This window comes from Vulpes vulpes, chromosome 6, assembly GCF_048418805.1.
Source record: "Vulpes vulpes isolate BD-2025 chromosome 6, VulVul3, whole genome shotgun sequence".
Lineage (NCBI taxonomy): Eukaryota > Metazoa > Chordata > Mammalia > Carnivora > Canidae > Vulpes > Vulpes vulpes.
In genome coordinates, this window is record NC_132785.1 from 113,572,183 (window position 1) to 113,587,218 (window position 15,036).

The 15,036-nt window shown below is 34.4% G+C and overlaps 1 protein-coding gene across 11 annotated transcripts in view; it reads right to left on the reverse strand.

Annotated features, from left to right (window-relative positions):
- The window catches only part of CEP128 (centrosomal protein 128), a 489,572-nt gene that overhangs the window by 200,265 nt on the left and 274,271 nt on the right, over positions 1 to 15,036 (reverse strand). For all 11 annotated transcript variants that reach the window (XM_072762163.1, XM_072762162.1, XM_072762169.1 and 8 more), the window contains one exon: positions 9,883 to 10,075. In XM_072762163.1, the coding sequence (XP_072618264.1) occupies positions 9,883 to 10,075 (193 nt within the window). The remainder of the gene's footprint in view (positions 1 to 9,882; positions 10,076 to 15,036) is intronic.

Consider the following 15,036-nt stretch of genomic DNA (forward strand, 5'->3'; position numbering starts at 1 on the left):
TTTATTGTCCACTCTAAGGGCAGTGGTAATTTCATTAATTCTACTATCTGTAAAGCATTAGGTCACAATCACAATCTTTGTGCTTGCACTTCAATCAGACTTAAGATCCCATCAGTGTCACTGTCTTAGGAAATCTTGTCCTCACCACCTACTCCATAAAGTCAGATCCCCCATATGGTATTACAGCACAGCCTGTATTCTTCTGAGGCCAACTTCTCCAACAGGCATACTAGGCAGTGTCTCTGGCCAATGAAAATATATTCGTTTTATTATAAAACTAGAAGAAAAAATGAAAATAATAATGAATAGATAATAATAAATCCAGTCTGAATTATATTAATCTTTGTATCACCATAGCCAAAAATTTCATTATTTCATGGAGGATGGGGCCCAAAGGCAAAAGTGCCTGGGGACTATAAAAGTCATAATGTGTCTCTAGTTGTTTTGTAGAATTTCTACAAAGAAATGAATCCCCAATCATTGTATTTTGAAATCTGAATAATAATACCCGCTTGGGGATTAATGAAATAATAAGTTGCTTATAGCACTTAGAATCTGACACAGAGCAATAAATGTCAGCTCTTATTACTCTCTAAACAATAACTAGAGATGGTTACAATGCTTACAGAAATATGAATATAATACATTCCTATTGAATTCAGTTTCCAGAATAATTTTGTTTCTCATAGGAACTTCCATGCTCCCTTTAACTAAGATGATAGTTAGGACACTATTAGTAGATAGTGCTCTAGATAGTCACTATCTAGATAGTGACTAACACTAGATAGTCAGAACACTCAGAACTAAAGTGATAAACTACAATAACTCCCTTCAGGTACTGGGGACACTCTTTCTCTGCTCCCTATTTTTGTCTTGTGATTTTATTTTTTAATTTCCTTCTATGTACGTGTTAATACTATAATTTTAAGCCAAAGTGGAAGAACAATAAAATGTAAAGGTAAGAAGGACTATAAATGAACAAAGGCCTTCCAGCAACCAAAGCCAAGAAGCACTATTTACATTTCAGGTTCATTCATGACTCAATGTAATGTCTTTCAATTTCCTAGCTATATTTAAGTGGAAAGGACCAAATATGTATAGACAGTTATAAGGATACTATATTCATTTTGGAAGTACTACATTTGACACGTTTTAAGACCTGCCTCAGTGCATTTCAAAGATAATTTTAGTAGATTGAAAGTAATATATGTATATTCCTAGCTTTCTGACAAACATCCAAAGATGGACACATGTACCCAAAGAGGTTCAAGCAGACTTGAGAATCACTTGATATGCCATGAATTAAGTGTCAGAGAAACTACCACAAATCTCTAATTTCATGATTTTATTGGTGCATTCGTTTATCATGTATCCTATAACAAATTACCATAAATTTAGTGTCTTAAAACAATGCAAATTCATTATGTTACAATTCTGTAGGTTAGAAGTCTGATATGGGTTGCACTGGGGTAAAATCATGTCAGCAAAGGTGCATTCCTTTGTAGAGGCTCCAGGTAAGAATCCATTTCCTTGCCTTTTCCGCTTCTTAGAGGCCACCCATATTCCTTGGCTTATAGCCTTTCTCCATCATCTTTAAGGCCATCAGCAGTAAATTGAGTCTTTCTAACACTGAATCACTCTGACTTCCTTTTCTGCTTCTTTCACTTTCAAGAACTCTTATGATTACACTGGGCCCAAACAAATAATCTGGGATAATTTCCCCTTCTCAAAACCATTAATTTAACCACAACTGCAAAACCTCTTTTGTGGGGCACCTGGGTGACTCAGTCAGTTAAGCATCTGCCTTTGGCTCAGGTCATGATCCCAGAGTCCTGGGATAGAGCCCTGCATCAGGCTCTCTGCTCAGTGGGGAGTCTGCTTCTCCCTCTGCCCCTCATCTGGCTCATGCTCTCTCTCGCTCGCTCTCTCTCAAATTAATAATAATAACTAAAAAAATCTTTAAAAAGTATCTTTTGCTATGGAATGTAAGATATTAATAGGTTCTGGGAATTAGGATGTAGGTATCTTTGAGAGAGGTGGGCTTTTACTATTCTGCCTGCCAGAATTGGTAACTATTATGTATGCAACAAAGTAGAAAAGATACAATACTTAAAAGATATAGTGCTTGGGGAAGCCTGGGCGGCTCAGCAGTTTAGCGGCTGCCTTCAGCCCAGGGTGTGGTCCTGGAGTCCCGGGATCGAGTCCCTCATCAGGCTTCCTGCATGGAGCCTGCTTCTCCCTCCACCTGTGTCTCTGCCTCTCTCTCATGAATAAATGAATAAAATCTTAAAAAGAAAAAAGGATATAATGCTTAAAAGAACTCAAACACAGTAAGGATGTGCTTTGAATTTAATAAAGCTATTTACTGACCTAAGAACTCATTCAAGTCTATTTTAGCACATGTATCTCTATCTTATTCTTCTCCCTGAGTATCCTCATGATCCAAAGTCAAGTAGGCCAGCTTTGTTGTACTATGAAACAGCAGAAAATAATGTAGATAATCTATCAGAGGATGAAACAAGAAAATCTAAGAATTCATTCATATCATATATTTAACATGTGTGGATTTTTCTAAAATATTGTCCAGAATACACACACATATCCAATAATTTAGAAGGGGAAAAATGTAAATTTTAAATATGTGAACTCTATCCAGTCAATACTTAACTATTATCAATTTAAGCATATTACTGGAGATATTAAAAATGTATGTCTCTAAAATTAAGTTTAGCCAACAGTAGTATAAGCTTGAGGCTCCTTACATAAAAGTGTGAGTGGGCAGAGATACAGCCAACTAAAGAAAAATAAGCCATACACTATTGCCAATTTACTCACTAACAATGTAAATGTTGATTTCATATCCAATTGAAGTTGACGCTTGCACAGATCTGTGGATCAGGAACTCTAGGCATATCATTAATTTATTTAATTCTAGTCCTAATAATGCCCAACAAATGGGGTTTAATTTCAATCCCCATTGACCTATCTGGATTTCGAATCATAACATAAAACATTTACATAAAAAAGATTATTTAAAAAATGAAATAAAAGATCATAATGAAACATATATAAGCAAAAACACAAATGGAGATTAAAACAAATTCTACTTTGACTCAACTAGTGGACATAATTTTTTTTTTTTTAGTGGACATAATTTAAAAAAAAAACTATTTCTCAATTGGTTTTTGAAAATAATTATGAAAAAGTTGAAAATAAAAGGGAGGAGACATAATTTCATATCAAACAAAAATAACAGTTTAATGAATTTAAATAATTTCCTCAATCTATAAATCAAAATAGCAATTAATTATCTCTAATGATTAACATCACTAAACTTCTGAACTGGTGACAAAGTAAAATGAAGTTCTAAATAGATTTTTTTTTAAATTAACCAAAATCCAAGTAAATAAATTATATTATACTTAGAGATCATCCCCTAAATTAATTCAGAATGTCTAATTATGCTTCATTATGCAATAGAAAAAAAACTGGTTCTCTTTCCTATTAGACTAGATGACAATGACTCGTATTTATATAAATGTCATGACTGTCAAATACTCTTTCAAATAAATAACAACAACAACAACAACAACAAAAAAACGCTTGAAGTGATGTGGGAATAAGTAATAAGATGAATGCATGAGTGGTGGGAAAACTAAAACAATACGTAAAAAATGTCACAAACAAAACACAAACCATGCAATTCTATGTCTAGCCTAGGAAAGATGCCTTCAGTTTGCAAGTTCTTCCCTTATTTCTGTACCACAAGTGAATTCTGAGAAATTATCCTCTGTTCAGCCATCCACCAACTGCAGAACTGGTACAGAGATTCAGACGAAGAGCAAGGAAAACCGGAGAAATCAGCTGAAAGGATTTTTCTTAGAACTCTAGAACAGTGAAACCAAAGGAAAAGTGCTTTAAAAGTTGAGACAAACTAGGTAAATGAGAACCTATGAGAAAACACAGTGTTTTTTGAGTCAGTACCTTGAACAGCACAGCAATTTCAGAACACTGAAAAAAACTTGGCTCATCTCTCTATAATATAGTAAAAATACTCATCTTCAGAGACATTCTATAAAGCCAGAATGATGAGGGTATAGTATACAAGCTTCATCACTAAGCTGACTCTTTCTTAGTTATCCGTCACATGACAAGAGTTAACCTTTGAAGGCAGCTTGCAAAAAATATACTTGTGAGAAACACTCTACAATCAGGCTAAAAATGCACAAGGCTCCTACTATCACAGGTCTCTCAGATTTACATGGCAAATTCAGTAACTACCTCTCCTTCCTCCCATTCTTTTCTCCAAACAGGTATTGAGCATATACAAGGCAAAGATGAAGTAAAGCAAATCAGAGACATTGTAGAACAGTCAAAATAAGGAAAACACTACATAAATTGTTGTGATAAGTGAAACTGCCAAAAATAGTATTGTATTCAAAGAGCTAAAAAGGAGGAAAAGCCAAGATGTTTATCCTGTTCTTTCCAAGATTGATTTTTCCACTGTTACTTTTGACCCCATCCGTTCTCATATCTTCTAGGATCCTGCTATACCAATTAATCCTTCTTTCTCCTGTTCAACCTCTCCCATTCTTGGATCCTTCTACTTAACATTTATAGTCATGCTTAAGCTGGTTTATCATCAATAGCAAGTAGAAAATTATAATCTAAAAGCCATATTCATTTTATACTATTAAGAACTGAAACTATTTTAAATATATACATTATTTTAATACTGTTTACTTTTTTGGTATTCATGTATTTTTAAAATTTTTTTTCAGATGTTATACTAGAGAGCTAACTCAAATCATAGTACAAAATGGAGCTAGAATTTGTACTAACAATGTTATACCACCTCTAATGAAATATATAAAAGCATAAATTGTTTAAATACTTCTACTATAAAATGTAATACATAACTGAAATATTAGGAAAGACAAATATTATTACCTAATCCCAGAGTGTCATAAACAAAATGCAAACCATTCTGATTAAATTACTTACCTTCTGCCAAATGTGTGCTTATTTGCCTTTTGGTTATGTAGAGCTTATTCTGGTTACATTGGTTTTGCTTGTTTTTATTGTTTGTTTGATGCACCTTTTCTCTACTGCTTACTTCTTGGCTAAGGCATAGATGCTAACCAAAAACACTCAATATGAGCAACTAGTCTTCTGCTGCAAAAAATATTATTTTCTGAAGTGGTTAAAGAACTATTTCCCTTCTTCCACATCCTATTAATATTTTCCCTTTATTCAGAAAAGGTAACTCCCTAACAAAGAGGTCTTGACAAAGGCCTATTCATCTTTGCATGTACATTCCTAATAAATAAAATATGATGGAAAGAGATAGATTAGAGAAGCCTAAATCTACAGTGCTGAGAATTACTATTTTTCTAGGTGTTGTACCTATCATAGTATCAGAATAGTAGGGCTTGGTGAAGATCCCACCTAATCCAACAAAGCCAAATGAATATAACACCTACTCAAATCTAGAAACTGGATAAGATCAAATTTCACCTTTAAGAGAAAAGAATTTCAGAGGCTATGTCAATTTCTAATTACCCCAAGAAGAAAAACTATGCACACTAAATAGTCACAGTCACAACCACAGAGTGCCTAGAAAGTAGGACAGGTCCCTTGTTTAACCAAAACTTCTTAACTTCAGTTTAAGGAAAAATATGTAAAGTAAATTGTCTGCTATACTTGTTCATCATCATTAGCATGTCATATAGCAAGACTGAATCTAAATCGTCCTATATAAATGCCCCTCCTTCTGAAGCTCTTTGAAAAGGGGAATCCTTTCAACTTCCACATAAATGTTAGTTTTTAGTAAACCATTGTTTCAAAGTATTTTTTACAGAGAAATACTGACGCATACAGGAGCAGTAGCTTATCAGAATATTAAGAAGGTAGACAGAAACTGGTTTATAAAGAAATTAGTAAAATAGCTACCTACACCAGTGAAAATACACCTAACAACTTCCAGCTGCAGTTTACATCTCTTTATTCTTGTCTTTGTTGCCATTCATAACAATGATGTTTAGTCAATAATTCCTAAACTTCTAAGAGGGTCATGATATTAACTTCTCATTAGAGTTCCTCTCTTTTTTGCACACTACAATCCAAACCTATAGGCCACAAATAGCCCAGGAAACATAGACAATTCAGATCTACAAATGTGGCAGCACTCATTGATAAACTCCTTGTACATGGGTTTCGCTTAACAGGGCACATATCAGTTAATATGACATTAAATCAAACTAAATATATGAGTGCAGAGAATGGCAATTGCAATGAATAGAAAGTTTCTCTGTCATGTTTCACTTATAAATAGGTTAACCTTATTCTAACAGGTAAGTTTCTAAGACGGTGAATGGAATCAAACATAAATTTCTACGACAATTCATTTTGAAGTTTCAGAAATATCTAAATGTAACCATCAGTCTTGCAGTCCTTCACCTCTCCTATGTGTATACCATCGTAAACAGATGCAAAAATACCCAAGAAGAGATCACTATGCAGATAAATCCTGCATAGAATCTTTCTTCCTCTTCTCCCTCCTTATGGAAATCCTGCTATATTCTTCAAGATCAAAATCAAAGAACATATCCTCCAAAAAAACCTCCCCATATGGGCCTCTTCCCAAGTAATCAATAGTCCCATTTTCACCAGAACATTTTACTCGTATTTCTAATACTCGTACTAGTTCACCCTACTTCCTAATAAATATGTTTATATGTCTCCAACTGTAACAGCCTTTGCTTGGTCTTCATTATTCATATATTAAGAGTACACTATTTCTGAATCACAGACGGCACCTAATACATCTTACACACATTAAGGCAAGAGATTAATTACCATATCATTTCTCATAACAAAAGTTTGGTCCTTCCCAAAACTTTTTTTTCATTAACGACTTTAAGGAATAGGTTAAAAATAGGATCCCTCTTTCTCTGCCACCAAATCAGCCCCTACTTCCCAACTTTCTTATTTCTCCCAATGGCAAAACTAGAGACCTTAGAGTCTCCTGTATGTGTTCGATCACCTACACTGCCTGCCTCTTGCATTAATTCCTCCACAATACCTTTTGCATTTGTTGCCAGTACCAACATTGTTCTTCTTTTGTGGAGGCCGAGAAAAATTAAGGCAATTCCACCTAAAGTTTAGCATTAGCACAAGTACAGCCATCTTAGGCCCCTGTGAATAAGAGCTGAACTTTATGGGAAAAACTGCAGAATGTCCTCAATGTCCTCGGCAGGGAATCCCATATCAGAAAGACAACAGAGCCCACACCCATGGTAGAAAGTCCCATATTAGAATGAGAACAGAGCTCAATGCCCTTGAAAGCCCCATATCAGAATGTAAACAGAACTTGAGAAATTCCGCCACCCCTTCTGAAAATCCCCTAGACCAATCTATAAAAAACCCAGCTGTAACCCACTTCGGGGTCCAAGTCCCTGCCCCACTGTGTTGGGTATACTTGGACCCAAGCTCAAGTTTACTAATAAACCCTCATGCGCTTGCATCGGTGTTGGCTCCTTGGTGGTTTCTCGGATTTGCAATCTTGGGCACAACACAACAATTTGTAGGTGACATGATTATGTACGAAGAAAATCCTACCTAAGTGCTAAGAAATCAAAAACAATGATAACATCAAAAAATAATAAAAAGCTCTATAACTAATAAATAAGCTTAACACAGTTAAGGAATACAAGGTTAATAAACATTAAAAAATCAATTGTATTTCTATATACTAGAAAAGAGTCATGGAAATGTCAGAAATTCAAGTTTTAAAATGTCACTTAATGTAATCATACATCAGAAAAAATCAGGAATAAACTGAAAAGAATGTTCAAGACCCGTCTGCTGAAAAGTACAAAATATCCACGAGAAAAGTTAAAAACCTAAATAAATGTATAGATATACCATGTCCATGGATTGGATACTCAATATCAAGATGTCCATTCTTAAATGTGTACATTTAAACAGTCCTATTAAAACACTAGTAGGTTCTTTAAAAAAACAAAATTATAAGCTGATTCTAAGATGCATAAAGGAATTCAAGTGCTCTATGGATACAAGTAATAAATTTTTATTAAATTTGCATAGTAGAAATCAAACAATCACCTTGAGAAATTTAAACTTTATAACTTATCTTCTGAAGCTTTTATGAAAAAAGCTAGGCATTTAAACATACTTATTTTAGTGCACAAATATTTGGTTCTTTCCTTTTGGACTTGTCCCCCTAAGAGTTATAAGTATTTATAATATACTACTACATAAATCTTTACACAGAAAATAATTTACTAGGTGATAATATTGATAATATTTACTAAAAGAAAAACTACATTGTGAATAGTCTAAAACATAATATAGAGATCATACAATGTTTTATCTATAAAGTCCATAATTAGATTCTATTGTACTGTCATTAGAAAAAATATATATATATATATGAATCCTCTGACTTTTACTACTAGCAGTTTATATTTTTCAATTGCACTAGAGCCGCAGTTCTCAATGGATGTTTGGGGACCATCCAAGACCCCTTATTAATAATACTAAGATATTATTTGCCTTTTTCAGACTCAGTTTCTCATAAATGCAAAGTTCAGTTTTCCCAGAGGTTACATGACATGGATTATAACAACAGAATACAGAAGCAAACACAAAAATGTAGCTATCTTCTTTTAAAACAGCAATGAAAGAGATTTACAAAAGTGCAGAACAATGCCCTCTGTAATTTTTTTTATTGGAAATAGTGAAATATCATTAATTTTTATGTTAATAATATAATGGGTTTATAATTATTACTTTAAAGGAATTAATATTTTTAAATGCTCAATTTTAATTCTTCGTATGGAAGATATCAATGCATATAACATACATTGATTAAAGTTCTTTGAGTTCTCAAAAATGTTAAGAATGTAAAGTGGTCCTGATACCAAAAAAGAACTGAGAATCACACAAGATAGCAATTAATAATTTCTAACTGGTACCTGTAGAAAGAATAATCCTGATAACTAAAATGAAAAACCAAGACATTTTTTAGGGGATTATCATATGTTAATGTTATTTCTTAGTAGGACATTATATTAAATCGCTCTCTGGTTCTTAATAAAGTTCACCAATAACTAAAGACCTAAGGCCAACACAACATAAGATACACATAGGATTCCCATACATAATGCTGTTTTTCTTTTTCTCATCATTATGCAGCCGTAGTAGCACCAAACAGAAAAGCCATTTTCAAAAGTTCTTGTCTAACTTTTAAAGTTACGTATTGCCTACATATTAAGCACATTGAGCTCTGCCCCCTGTTCTCCCAAACTCTTCTTTCCTTATTGTTTGAACCATTGTGCTGAGATCTTCTCATATATTAAACAATTTACCCATACATTACATTTACTTTCTGTCACTCCACTCAATACAATGTAAACTAAAGAAGAGGATTTTTTTTTTTTTTTTTGCTTTATTCATGATGTATGAATCACCACTTACAGTAGTGCCCATAACAAAATAGGCACGGAGTAAAAATATTTATTTGTTGAATAAATTAATGAATATTCTACTGAAGTAAGATAAAAACATTAGCATTTTATCAGGGAGGAACAAATGTCTGACCAAATTAATACTTGCAAATGGCAACAGACACAGTACTACGTACACAAGAAAGATGCATCTAGCTGAAGGAAAAAGTCTCAGGCGAACAATTTTCTCTTCTGGACCCAGAAATGAAGAAAATGAGAGGGAGATGAGAGACAAAGAAAGGAGAGGGATTTGGAAATATTCCAAAAAAGAGAAGAGAAATATTTTTTCTTTCAATCCTAGGATTATACAAATACAAACAAAGAAAAATAAGAGTAAGAATAGCTAACACACCTCTCTTCTCCTGGTGTATTTCTTCCAGAAGCTGCTCTTGTCTTTCTATCTGTTCAAAAAGACACTGGAGCTCAGATTCCTTGTTTTCTGTCATATTCCTCAGCTGTTGTCTGCATAGCATCAGCTGGTGCCGCAGATTTTTTTCTCGGTTTTCTCTCTCTTTCAGTTCCTCACAGAGCCACTGAAGTTTAGTCTTAAAAAAAAAAAAAAAAATGTATAGATCATTTTTTATAAATCTAGAAAACAGTAACATTTCAAAACATGAGGGAAAAGTCATGATAATCTGAACAAATACAGACAATAACAAATTTAAGCACAATAAAAAGGTACCCATAATGTTTCAATTTGATAATGGCTTACATTAGTTAAAAGTTGGTATAGAAATCAAGCCATGATTTTCGTGGATATTTATAAAATATCTGATATTCTCTATCATCTTGGAAAGGCAATACTATGGAAAAGTTTGGTCTAATGAACTTGCAATCATAATACAATTAGCTCCCTAATGTGGTATATAAAGCAGTTAAGCATTTTTAAACTAAAAAATACCCTGTAACAAAACTACAGACGTCACAAAACGGAGCTTGAATTCGGAGGACCTTTTTTTTTTTTTCAAAGACATCAAAAAGCATGAACTCTTGCCATTTGCAACAATGTGGATGGAAATAAAGGGTATTATGCTAAGCGAAGTAAGTCAGAGAAAGACAAATACCATATGATTTCACTCATATGTGGAATTTAAGAAGCAAAACAGATGAACATAAAGAAAGGGAAGGAAAAATAAAATAAGATGAAAATAGAGAAAGAAGCAAACCATAAAAGATGCTGAACTCTAGGGAAAAAAAATGGAGGGTTGCTGGAGGGGAGGTGGGTAGGGGGATGGGGTAACTGGGTGATGGGTATTAAGGAAGGCACTTAATGTAATAAGCACTACATGTTATATGCAACTGAGGAATCACTGAATTCTACCCCTGAAACTAATAATACAGTATATAACTACATTGAATTTAAATAGACTTATAAAACAAGAAATAATAAAAACTTTTTTAAAAAGATAAAATTCTTAGTTTTGGTTCCTAAAAATTCATATCCCCAAGGGTCCAGCTAATCATGTAGAAATATTCTATACAGCATGAGGGAGATAAAGTCAGTATTTGCCTACATTTTAAAGACTAGGAAATTTAATTGAAGGAACTCTTTCACAGACTCTAACCTCACCATCTTTATTATTTAAATATTTAAATCAGAGATGGGGAGGAAAAATCTTTTCTTTCATCTTCACTAGAACAGGATGTCTGTCAGTTCTTAGGACTTTCCCAAGTAAGGCTACCCTTCAAATTCTAGTTGATTTTAAATAATCTAAAACAGTCTTTATTTCAGTAAGAAGGAAAATAAAAGAAGCAGTGGACCAAAAATTAGGTTAAGATAAGGGATAATTTCCCTGAATATTATTCATTAGTAAGCAAGAAAGTTGCAGGCCTCCAAAATCTACAAGTTTCTCGGGATATGCCACAGTGTATTAAAATGAGCCATGATAGAAAAGTTTGTTCTATGATAAAGTGGGACTGGGAAATGGCCCCTAAACTGAGGGCTCCCCACATATATCACCTTTCAAACACCCCCAGAACTGACCTCTGGTCAGAAGGTCTAACAGACTGCTTCTCTGAGACATAAAAAAATATCATCAGTAGTCATACTGTGGAAAAATTATACACTAATATTGTAAGAACAATTTTTGTATGTGAATGTATTAAGTGAAGGGAAATCATACTTATCTAAGCACATTTATTATAAAAGCTCATCAAAACAAAGGGAGAACTTCAGAGAAGTTCCACTTCCAGAATGAGGGCATGAAGGAGTTCTGTGAGGCTGCTCTTAAATGAAAACATTAAAGAAGCTAGGTATCAGCAGTGGAAAGAACCACCCTGTGTGACAAAAGCTCTACTCTGTACTGCCAATAGGGCTCCCTCTTCCCCCAGTTCAGTCAAGTTACATGGTATTGTGGCATAATAAGAAAGATATTTGGTCTTTGTTCTTAAATCTTGGCACAGAGCTCCTAAAGTCCTCAGAACTTCCAGAGTCTTAAGAATGTCCTTTGCTATTCATAGTAAGCTTGGATCACATCAGAGTTCGTGCTATTTAGGTGGTTTAGGGTAGGGTCAATGGATAGCCTCGGGATGGGACTGGTGGTTAGAGACTTGGAACTTTCAGCCCTACCCATAAACCCCTAGGAAGTGGGGAATCAGGGGGCCACTGGAGATTAACTTCTATAAAAATTCTTTTTTAAAAAAGGATTTTATTATTTATTCATGAGAGACACACAGAGAGAGGCCAAGATAAGGGCAGAGAGAGAAGCAAGAACCCTGCTGGGAGCCTGATGTGGGACTTGATCCCAAAACCCTGGGATAATGCCCTGAGCCAAAGGCAGATGCTCAACCACTGAGCCAAAGGTAGATAGATACTCAACCACTGAGCCATCCAGGTGCCCCAAGTTCTATAAAAACTCTTGAACACTGAGATTTGATTAGCTTCCAGGTCAATGAACACATCACGTGCCAAGAGTGTGAAATACCCCCAAACTCTATGCAGATCTTACCCCATATAAACTCTTCATCTGGCTACCTATTTGTGTCCTTCATACGTAAAGTGTTAACAGTAAGTAACGTATTTTCCTTAGATCTATGATCCATTACAGCAAATGACTAAACTTGAGGAGAGAGCAATGGGAATCCCTAATTTGTAGCCAGGTCAGATGGAAGTGTAGGTAACCTGGATACCCACTACTTGTGACTGGCATCTGAATTGGGTGCAGTTGGGAATGAGCCCTTAACCTATGGTATCTGTACTAACTCTGGGTAGTTCCTGTTAAGAGCTGAATTAAACTGCAGGACACCCAATTGGTATCTGTAGAGAACTAGAGAATTATCCCCTGTGGAAAACTCAAAACAGCTGGAGTCAGAAGTGCTGTGAGTAGAAACAGATCATAACAGTAGGTATTGCACTAGAAGGGCAAACCACTAGGATTCTTCATTTTCACAGCTCTGATTTGCATAGGCTAATGTCCTGGCTAGTGCAGTGTAGATACTAGGGAGTCCCTCCTCCACCAACCCCTCACTGGTAGAGTAGCCACTCTACCTCAGCCACAGCAGCCTGAGAAAACTGGGGTCCAAAGTGCCACTGCCACAGACATCTTATAAGAATTAGGGACAGAAGTCACGTGATCATATCAAAAGGTTCAGAAAAGGTGTATGACTAAATTCAACACCTATTCACAATAATATCACTCAGCAAACTAGGAAGAGAAGAGAACCTTCTCAACCTGATAAAATATATCTATGAAAAACCCATAACTATTATCATACGTAACAGTTAAAGACTGAATGCTTTCTCCCTAAGATCATAAACAAGAAAAGGATGTCTGCTCTCATCACTTCTAACATTGTATTAGGAGGTTATGGCAGGGCAATTATATAGAAAAATATCAATATACATAAATTTATGTATTTCTTTACACTTGCATGATCAACCCAAAAATAAAGTTAAAAAGATAAACATGTTTATTAATAACATCAAAAGAATACTTAATAACATACTTACATACTTTGTAAAACTTACACTCTGAAAACTACAAAGCACTGTCGAAAAAAATTTAAGAAGACCTAAAGAAATGAGAAGATGCTCCATATGTACATACATCACAAAATTTAATATCTTTAAGATAGAAAGAGTCCCCACACTGATCTACAAATTGAAACACCTACCAAAATCCTTGCTAGCATCTTTGGGGAAATTGACAAGGTGATCTTAAATTTCATATGGATATTCGAGGGATCCAGAATAGCCAAAAACAGGTGTTGAAAACATAAACAAAGGAGTCACACTTAACTGATTTCAAAGGTATCTAGAAAGCTGTAGTAATCAAGACATGTGGTACTGGCATTTAGGATAGACATAGATCAATGGAATTAAATTGAGAGTCCAGAAATAAACCCATACATATATGGTAAACTGATTTTCAACAGGGCTTCCAAAACAGTTTGTTGAGGAAAGATTAGTCTTTTAAACCAACAGTTCTGGGACTACTGAATATCCATATACAAAAGAATGAAATTGGACCCATACTTCATACCATATACAAAAATTAAATCAAAATGGATCAAAGACCTAAATGTAAAAACTAAAAGTAGCAGATTCCCAAAAGAAAGCACAGGCATAAATCTTTGTAATCTTGGTTTGTCAATGATTTCTTAGATATGACACCAAAAGCACAAGCAATCAATGAAAAAAGCTGATAAACTGTACTTCACCAAAATTAAAAACATGTGCTTCAAAGATCACCATCAACACAGTGAAAAGACAACCCACTGAATAAAAGAAAATATTTGTAAATCATATATCTGTGAAAGAACTATTTAACATTCATAAAAAACTCAGTAATAAAAAGACAAGTTGAACAAGAGACATTTCTTCAAAGATATACAAACAGCTAATAATCACATGAAAGATGCTCAATATCAGTAACCATCACAGAAATGCAAATCAAAACCACAATGAGATTCCATTTCACACTCAGCAGGATAGCTAGAATGAAAAAGACAGTTGATAACAACTGTTGGTGTGTGCAGAGAAATTAGAATTCTTATATAATGGTGATTAAAGTGTACCGATGTAGCCACTTTGGAAAACAGTCTGGCCATTCTTCAAAAGGTTAAATATGGTTACCATATAACCCAGCAGTTCTAATTTAAGAGAAATGAAAACATTTGATCCAAAAAAAACTTGAACCGGAATGTTCACAGCAGCATTATTCATGAGAGCCAAGAAATGGAAATAACCCCAGAAACATCAACTGATAAATGGATGAATAAAATGTGGTATATCCATATGACGGACTATTATTTAACAAGGAAATGAAATACTGATACATGCTACAATATAGATGAACCTTGAAAACATTCTGCTAAATGAAAGAAGACATTCATAAAGGACCACATGTTGTATGATTCCATTTATAGCAATTGTCCAGAACTGGCAAATCTACAGAGATAGAAAGCAGATTACTTGTTGACCAGGGTTGTGGAGGGGATGAATAGGATGCACAGATCTGGGAGGTGATGGCTAAAGGGTCCATGTTTTCTTTTTGGAGTTATAAAA